The sequence below is a fragment of the Cynoglossus semilaevis genome, chromosome 4 (assembly GCF_000523025.1).
Source record: "Cynoglossus semilaevis isolate Cse_v1.0 chromosome 4, Cse_v1.0, whole genome shotgun sequence".
Lineage (NCBI taxonomy): Eukaryota > Metazoa > Chordata > Actinopteri > Pleuronectiformes > Cynoglossidae > Cynoglossus > Cynoglossus semilaevis.
The window spans coordinates 14,231,365-14,240,790 of record NC_024310.1 but is presented as its reverse complement, the minus strand read 5'-3'; the positions used below and the strand labels follow the sequence as shown (position 1 = coordinate 14,240,790).

At 44.9% G+C, this 9,426-nt stretch overlaps 1 protein-coding gene across 1 annotated transcript; it reads right to left on the bottom strand.

Annotated features, from left to right (window-relative positions):
* Positions 1-987: 987 nt before the first annotated feature.
* On the bottom strand, positions 988-9,415 carry LOC103378307 (probable G-protein coupled receptor 149). The gene is made up of 5 exons (XM_008309480.3): positions 7,438-9,415; positions 6,750-6,930; positions 5,947-6,428; positions 4,563-4,706; positions 988-3,806 (listed from the first exon to the last, which is right to left on the bottom strand). Exons 1-5 carry the CDS (start codon positions 8,380-8,382, stop codon positions 3,288-3,290), a joined length of 2,271 nt encoding a protein of 756 aa, XP_008307702.1. The 5' UTR covers positions 8,383-9,415; the 3' UTR covers positions 988-3,287.
* Between the last annotated feature and the right edge of the window lie 11 nt (positions 9,416-9,426).

Sequence of the window (9,426 nt, the reverse complement as noted above, 5' to 3'; positions counted from 1 at the left end):
TTCTTTTAGCAGTTCCACATTAGCCCCAAGGGAACAGACTAAATACTAATACATTTGAATCCTTTGTGTTATATGTTGTTAACTAGTCTTCAGCTGCACCGAACTATTTTAACTGGCCCTGAGCCTCACATACAGTCTGTGTATTTGTTCATTTCAAAGGGAAATAAGATAAACTATGGGTGAAACTAAGCAGAGATGAAAGGCAGATGATTAGAAAACAGTGAACAGTGACCTTCCTGAGGTTTTTTAGGCTCAGACACATACAGAGAAAATCCGATGTTTGATGTGTGAACCTGCTCCTCCTCTGGTTTTCAGTCATGGCTGCACATCGTTTCCCTTCACTCAGTGCTGAACCTGTGATGCATATAAACTCTCTGACACTAATGACTGGATCAATGGGAGAAAGAAAAGATTAAAGAAAACCTCTACATAAAAAGAGGCATGCTCTCCTGCCCCGCCCACTCTCTCTCTTGTAGCCATGGCTCACATATTTAATAATGTATGATGTGCTGAAGTAAAAGCCTGGAGCACAACCATTGAAGCTGGGTATTTGATGTAGACGTACCTGAGTCTCGACCTCTCAGGCAGCATACTGGGATCAGAGAGAACTATGAGAGAGAGAGAGAGAGAGAGAGAGACCCTGTTCTGTGGCAGCGCTGATATTATTGTCATTTTAGTTGTTACATAGAACTGTCTGCTAAAAGACAATTTTGTTTTTTCCCCCGTGACTCATCCCAGATCCACCTCAAATGGCCAGTAGATGGCCCTCCCTGGATCCCACTAGTTTATCCGTTACTTCTGAGCTTCTACAGAAAATCCGTAACTGTGAAAATGAACCCTCAGTTTCCTTTGCATCTGTCTTCAGCCAGTTCTAAACCTGCTGTGTTGACATACTGCAGAAAGACATCAATTTCTGGAGTTGATCATTTATGCAACACGTTGAACTTTATATGACTTTATATTTTATTATTTATTTATTTATGCTTGTGTAAAATATCAGCAAAAACTTGTCACAGGACACTTCCTAGTTTCAGTAACAGTAAGAAGTTCTGAGCCATGAAGTGGAACATCTGTCAAGAGGGAACTCTTGTCCAGTATTATAATCTTTAATGACATGTTAGCAGCTATGGACAGAGTTAAAGAAAAATCTGAAAATACCGGTGCAACAACAACACATGTAACAAACATTAATATAACACACATACGTCTGGTAAAGGTGGAATTCAATAATCTGACAAAATATTTTCAATGATTAACTACAACATTTTTAATGTTAATACAGAGGTTTCCAACCATAGAGCAATTCTGGGCGAAAACATATTTTTAGTAGTTATCAGAGTGAAAACATGTTTTATTTTGAAACATAGACTAAATTCTCTCCTATCACAAACAACTGTAAGCTCTTGAGAAAAGTCTTGTCAAAATAGAACTCTATGCAGAGCTTCTTTAAAACGATGAAAATGTCACAGAGTAGACAGAGGATCAGCCTTTAGCTTTAAAATAAAAGAAGGTTCCATTTGCAGTCCGACTGAAAAGAACAGTTGTATCACCATGGCTGACTGTCATCTGACAAAGATGATTTTTATCTACAGTCGTTCAGGGCAGTACATTCGTATGCTGTTGGCACTGTCAGTCACGTCAATGTGCTCCAGGCTGGAAAACTAATCTACATCAGAATCCACCTCCTGCAACACTTCTACTGCCTCCTACACCTCCTCCTACACCTCCACCTCCTCCTCAGTCAGTTTGACTGTTACCTCCTCCTCAAAAGCCTTATGTAAAACAATCTTTAGTCTCTGAGATTATCATAACAACAATACATCTATGGGTATGTAGCAGCACATGGTAATAATATTAATAATAATTATATTATGTCTGTCTCTCTCACTCTCTCTTTCTCTCTGTTTCTTTCTCTAACAATGGACCACTGGGACCACTGGCCTGGGTCAGATCCCCCCCGTCCTTCCACACAGCTGACTCACTGCTGACATCATCCCTGGAAGCTGGCATATGACATCACAGTGGCCCCTCCTCCTTTACGTCAAAGTCTGTGGTGGAGAGAAGCTGCTGTGGGATGAATACAGATGAAGAAGTCTGTTTGTTTTCTCCTCTGTCAACTGATCCACCTCCTGGTCCGTCTCCTCCTACAGTCCCAACAGGACCAACCAGAGGAGGAGAAGGGGCTGCAGTTCAGTCACTCTGGGAATATGTCATGATGAAATGCATCCTTCCCAGAGGTACCGTAAGTTCTGAACCAGTTCTGAAAACAGATCTTAAATATTATGGACGAAGTTTCAAAGCTGATCAGACCTATGTCTGGATCAGGAAGCAGCTTCCTGATCCAGATTCTTGATCTGGATCTGACCTCCACAGAGTTGCAGACATCCACGTAGCTGTGAGTGAACAGTGAGGACTAACATCTGCAGAACCCCTGGGCCATGCTGGGCCACTAGTTCTACATTATCACTACATTCAGGCTGTGATGTCACCTCACTGCTGAAGAGTATGAGGTGAGATGTCATTTATGATGAAGGTGAGGAGGAAGAACTGGTAGTAAAGTAGGAAGTTTCTTTGGAGGAGGAAGCATCCACAGAACATCTAGTAAAATGTGTCACTTTTTAGGGAACAGATTAAAAATCACAATTAAATCCACATTAACTTTTTTTTTTTTAATTCTAACAGTTTATGACCAAAAAGCTTAATCTTCTAGCCATGTCCTTCAGATCAACTCAGAATATTAACAGAATGAGGAAGATCTGTTGGTGTACCCGCTGAGGTTAAATGGACCTTTTGGACCAAACACTGTGATGGTCCAACACTAAGACGAAGGTGAAAAATGTTTTTCCTCTGGCAGTGTAAATGATGCTTCAGCCCTGGTCACCTCTGGGCACTAATCCACTGTGATTGGCTGATCCACTACAGGAACTGTCTTCAAAGAACGGACCACTGGTCTGAATGGACCTTTGGTAAATCCCAAAGTTTTAAACTCATTAGTTCTTTTCTTTCTAAAGAAGATCGCTTAATAATCTCTGGGAACGGCAGGCAGTTACAGCATTTTTTGGCTAAAAGGACTTTGAGAAAGACCAAGAGAAGGCATTTGGTGAAGGTGAACATTCAGAAACACTTCTCTTCTTCGTGGACATTCCATTGTGGTCAAGACTCCAGCAGTCACATTAAGACCCTGTGTTTCCCTAACCCTGGATCTGTGTCGCTAAAATGACCTCAAAGAAGGAAGTGAAGGAAGTGACAGGGGGGTCCGTTGGCAGTGAGGCTTCAATAGATTTTTCTCACTCCTCTCTATCAGCTGACGACTTCCTGTAGGCCTCGTTCAGCATCTGGATCTCTTCGTGGTACCCAGTGCTGTCCTGCATCTGTCTCCGGCTGTTCTGTCGGTGAGCCTCCACGGTGTCGGGAATGCTAATGTTGATGTTCTCCCTCTCAGGATTTCCACCACTGGGGATCAGCAGGGAGTAGGATGCCGTCTCGCCCAGGTCACAGGAGACAAAGCGATTCTCTCTCCGGGAGTATCGCAGCGATGGTGACCGAGTGTGGGCGGAGGACTGGCTGATGTTTGACACAATGGAGACGCTGTCCATGGCCTCCTCATTGTCACAGATCTCCAGCACTTCTAGGTGGATCTTCACATTGGTGTCCCCGACTACAGCTCCCATTCCCATTCCTACCTGCATCTCTGCACTGCTGATGCTGATGTTTCTGATCTGACCTCCTGCTGCTGCTGCTGCTGCTGCTGCTGCATCATCTGCACTGGGCTCATGGCCCACAGATTTAGAGCGAAACACCTCCACCTTAAGGGCAAGAAAAGGAACATTTTGTTAACTTTTGTCTTTACTCTTTACATGGAAACAGTCTGAGCCTCAGGTCAGTTATTGTCACGAGCTTCAACAGTTCTGTGGAGCTGTTGTCCATCAACAAATACACCTCATAATTTAAAACCAAACCTCCCCTAACTTCCTGTCAAATGCAGTAGCAGTTTTTCGGTCTTCTTTATTCCATTTACAGCTCTGTCACATGACCCTGGCTCACCAGTTAGACTGAGAGCTACAGTAGGGTCTCCTGTTATTGTTTATGGCCTTGTCCTTTTAATTACACATCACACAGTAAACTGAGCCCATGTTTACAGCTGTCTTCTCTGTGTGTGTTGCAGGTTTGGAAGGAAAGGTCTGAGCTAGTCTTTGCTGCAGGAGAACCTTTGAAGGTTAAGGTATGTGACCTCTGGTCCATTCACTGCAGTAGTATATGCAGGATTCTGTTAATGTGTATGAGTCATGTTAACCTATGTTTTAAGTGTACAAAAAACTACTTTGGACTGTAGGACTTTAGAATTAACTTTTGACATTTGCACATAACGGTTTGATTAATCACCTAAAAAAATGTAAAACTTCAAAACACCTGAAATATTTCTGAGTAAAATGATCTGAGTAATTATGGGATGTAGAATCACAGGCCAACAAGAAACCTGACCTGAGACCACAGATCATGTGACCTCAGGTCTATTTTACTCTGGGGTTTATAGTCAAAGAAGGTGAGTAGGAATATTTGACCTTTTTAGCAGTGTTGGGGGAGATTCTCAGCCCATCACTGCTGACCTCGTAGGTAGACAGGGAGAAGGTCTTCCCCGTGGGGGCTTCCAGAGACACAGTGCCCTGGAAGGCACACAAAGGAACCGACAAACCACCTGACGAACGCTGCAAAGACAAAACAACAAGTCTGGTTCAGCCACAACCTGAAGTAAAGGGCAACCTTTTGTTTTTGTTTTTGAGTCAAGACCACAGCAGCTGTGGTCGGTGAAGCAGATTGAACGGGGTTCAGTTCTAACCCAACCCTGCTCCTGAGTAACTGTTGGAGCTGCTATGACCTCCTGACGCTTTAATTGCTGAGCATCCCCTACAGGAAGAGCAGGGTAAAAAAAAGAAATTCAGTCCTGGGCTAAATATAAACCTTTCTGTACACATTTGTGCAAATGTTTTCCATATTTGTGTTGGAGGTGAAAGGTCACAGCACAGAATGAATGGTCGTAAAATCTGCTGAGAAAGATTCTTCTTGTCAGCAGTAAAATCAATGCCTCAGCTGTTTACACAGCTAACTGCTGTTGGCTTCCGTGATGAATTCAGATTCTAAATTTAGCTAAAATGGGTAAAAATACACTGAACCCCAAGGTAAGAAATGTACAGTACACTAGTGCAATATTGTATATAAAAACATGCAGTAACATCAGCACTGTGTGTACAATCTTCATGTATGTTAAACAGTCCAAGGATATTAGGTTAATGTTCGCTCTTAAATGATCATAGATCTGAATGCTAGTGGGAATGGGTATTGTGTGGTTCATTCAGTACAACTGGCAGATGTACTGTTGAGAACATGATTTGTCTTTTATATTTTTTTCTCGGAAGGCTGAAGCAGTTCCAGGTCCCTGCATCACTGATCAGATCTGTGGTTGTCCTCAGGGAGAGGACATGTGCTCACACCAGCTGCTCCCTTACTGTCAATAAAGTCACACTGAGGGTAAAGATGTCTTTAAGATCTAATCTATTTCCTCCCATTGGAGACCAAGGCAAAGGAGGAAGAAGAGGAGGAGAAGGAGGAGGAGAGACAACATAGATAGATAACAGCTCCTAACAAAGCAGAGAACCATTTCTGTCTGTTTCATGATTGTCTGCACCTTTATCTCTTCCTTTAATAAAAGAGAAGATGAAAAAAGACAATTAAATAACGGAAATAGAAGAAGAACCAAAACAAAGTAATAGACGGAGAGGAGGAGAATATAAAACGAATAAAAAGAAAGACAGGATCAGTCAATGGATCAGGAAGTATGGAGGTGAAAGAGTGACAGTGGGAGTACTGTAAGTGACCCTGAGAGTGACCTTTCTGTGATTCCCTTCATCTTTTTTAATCCTATTGATTGTGACATATCTAGACATATACCTGTCTTGATGTCCTCTCTGATTTGCTGCGACACCATTCCCAGTCTGTCAGCTCCATCTTCTGACATTCCTCATGGGAAAGCCTTCTTTCCGACCCCTCGAACACAGATGCGGTGTCGTTGAGGTTTAGCTCGTGCTGAACACAGCAGATTCCATCACCGTCTCCGTGGCTCTGGTGGGGAAGTGGAGGAGAGTTGGTTGTTGCCTCCGTGTCTTCGACTGTCACAGCGTCCAACAGCAGCTCAGCATGAGAGGAGCTGTCCACATGAGACGTGGTGCTGAAGTCAAAGCCCTGCTCCAGAGCTTGAAGGCCACTGCCTTCCAGAGCGTCCAGGCGAGGATTGGAGAAATGGCAGTTATAGAGGCTGTGATAGTTTGGTCTGTCTAGAGCTGGGCAGCTGGGGGACGTGGAAGCATGGGAGAGTTTGTAGACACCACAGCCGTGCTGGACGGAAAGACTGAATTCAAACCTTTTCTTCACAGCTGAAACAAAAAAGAAAAGTAAAATAATTTCAGTCCAGAAAACTCCTGAAAGTACTGGTCAGGACAAGAACATGTGAAATATTGTCCTTGGAATTTAGAAATCCTAACTTTGACATGATAAGATGAAATACCTTAGTTCACAGAAAAGAAACTCAGAATTCCAAAGAAAGTCTTGAATCTCACAGACCAAGTTACCACATCTCAGTGTTGTGCCTGAGAAACTTTAACAACTTGAATGTCAGAAGTAAGTATTAAAAACACATATGAACAGTGAGGTGAAAACTCAGGTCAAACATGTACATCTGTTTGTACTTCTCGTACTTGAGGTTTCCTGCTCCTGGTCACGGTTGCAGTTGATGAAGCAGCCACAGGGCAGGTGGATCCAGCGCTCGGACAACATGAAGAGAGGAGTGACTGCAGGAGCCAGCAGGGTCAGGAAGAAGCTCAGAGTCTCCAGGGAGGAGCTGTGGGCGTCGAGTGCGTGACGAAGCAGCACCAGAGTCTGAGTGATGGGAGAGAAGAAACCACTGATCACTGATCTAACATGTCAGTGCACACACACACACACACACACACACATACATATACATACAGTATGTGACATGTTGGATCACAAATACTAATGAGTTTGTCAGACTTGTCCTTCTTGTTTATCAGGTGGTGTGTGAGGGACAGTACATGTAAAGTGTGTGTGGCTGACCACTCAGAGAGACAGACGGGGAGCAAGAGGGCAGAGGAAGGGGGCGAAGCAGGAGCTTAAGCGCTCCTTTTCTGAAGCAAAACAAAAGTTAAGTTTTTTTAAAAAAGGGCCTGAGGTCGCACATGCGCACATCGTGGGGACGATGCACACTTCCGAACTGCACTTATGATTTGGACTTTGAACTGTCACGTTTCCAAATTTCCGGTTTTTAACATTTACAAGAGGGTGAGAATCTAAAACGACCTACAGACACTTTGAATGTGAAATAATTATTTTAAAGTGAAGATAACTGTAAAGTCGCCGGCTCACCATCATAGGCATCCACAGCACGACTCTGAGCACCGCCAGGATCATGGAAAAGCGTCTCTGGGCAAAGAGCACCGGGGTGTCTCCATCAGCAGCGTCTTCAGCAGCAGCAGCTCCCGGCTCTCCACTCTTCACTGTCCTACACAAACTCGGGCTCAGCCGCCTGTAGAAACTTTTATCCAGACTGTCCTCGGAGAAAGCCTGCAGGCGGCAGAGCGGTGCGGTGCCGCTCACCTCCACGGAGCGGCGGTATAGCAGCGCCGTGTGCGGCTCAGTGGAGCAGAGCAGCTGGTAGGTGAGCGGCAGGAAGAAGATGAGGAGACCGCAGAGACAGACAGAGTAGAGGGAGAAGAGTAGCAGGATGTAAAGGCTGCTGCTCTCCGGGAAACAGCCCAGAGACGCGTGCGTAAAACTACCCCAGCCACACAGTGGCAACACGCTGACGCACAGGCTCACTGCCCAAACCGCTGCCACGGCCCACAGCACCGACCCCCGGCATCGCAGCGTTGACCCGAACCCCAAACCGAACCGTTTAGTCACGTAGAAAGTGTAAGCAGCGATGAGACAAGCCTTCATGTTGCTGGAGAGACCCTGGAACACGTAGAGGAGTCCGGACAGTGTACAGAGGCTGCCGCTGCTGCTGGATCTGCTGGAGCTTTCTGCTCCTTCTGCTCCACCTGCTGTCCCCCTGTCCTCAGGCTCCAGTTGCAGCAGCAGGAACAGACACAGAGGAACCACACTCAGCAGGTCATCCACGGACATGGAGGCCACTATGACGCACAGAGGGTTTTTCCTCCTGGTTTTGAGGAGACTCAACAGAGATGAAACTCCTCCGACCACCGTGGCCGCAGCGATGGTGACGCATAAGCCAAAGAGGAGCAGTGGGAGCTGTGTCCCGGACGTGCGCTCCGGCGTAGCCGTGGACAGGCTGTGGTTAGGCGTCGACATTTTTAAAAATATTCTTTCTTTGGCTTTTGTCTTTTTGTTAAAAAAAAGTCACATCATGTAGATGTGATGGAACAGTTGAAAACACACACTCACACTCACTTACTCACTCACTCACTCACACACACACACACTGTGCAGAACTCCAGGCTCTGTCTCCTTCCATCCAGACCGACTCCCCAGTCCGGTTCTACAGAACATCTACTATACAGCTGCTGAATTGCGCGCTGACGTCACGTATTAGTGCAATCACGTGTATGACGTCGAGCAAACCCACTACTGCGCTGAGTGTTTTGTACTTGGTTCTAACCGTGTATTTCTTTAATACCTTATATTGTTATTGTGGAAGAGTGTGTGAAAAATACAGGAATATTTCAAACGAGAGAAACCAAACAGTAGAACACACCGAGCAGTGATATGAAGGCAGAATAAAAGAGAACATTACAACCACCTGTGAATGACAGGCGAGAGAGACAGAGAGACAGAGAGAGACAGAGAGAGACAGAGAGGGAGTATGTGTGTGTACTGCTACTGCCTGAATAAGTGTGTGATCATTTCTCCAAAACAAGGCTGTGGTGTGAGATCACTGTGATCTGGTAGATCTTACATCAGTGTCATCTTTAACAGTGAGTCCTCACAGACAGATACGCTGTGTGTACTGATCCATACAGGAGGACCAACAGTTAGAGTTGTTGTTTGTTTGTAAGAGTAGTTTGTTTTAAATGACATCTCTGCCTTTAACCTATCACCTTAGAGAGCAGGGGTCAGCTCAAGTGAGCGTCCAGGGAGCAGTGTGTGGGGCTACCTCAGTGTAACCTTATGGCTGGTGTATTCCAAACTGCAACCTTTCAGACAAAAGTACACTTCCTTAACCACTAGGTCACCACTGCCCTAAAACCTGCATGTGTCCTTGTCAGAAAATACAGAATGAAAAAACTTTGTTTTCTAAAATGTGTGTGTGTGTGTCCTTCTCTGTACTGCTGAAGGACTTTCAGGAGGAAGGTCATGCTTAGCTTTTTGCAGAGTCACATGATCATTCATGAACAG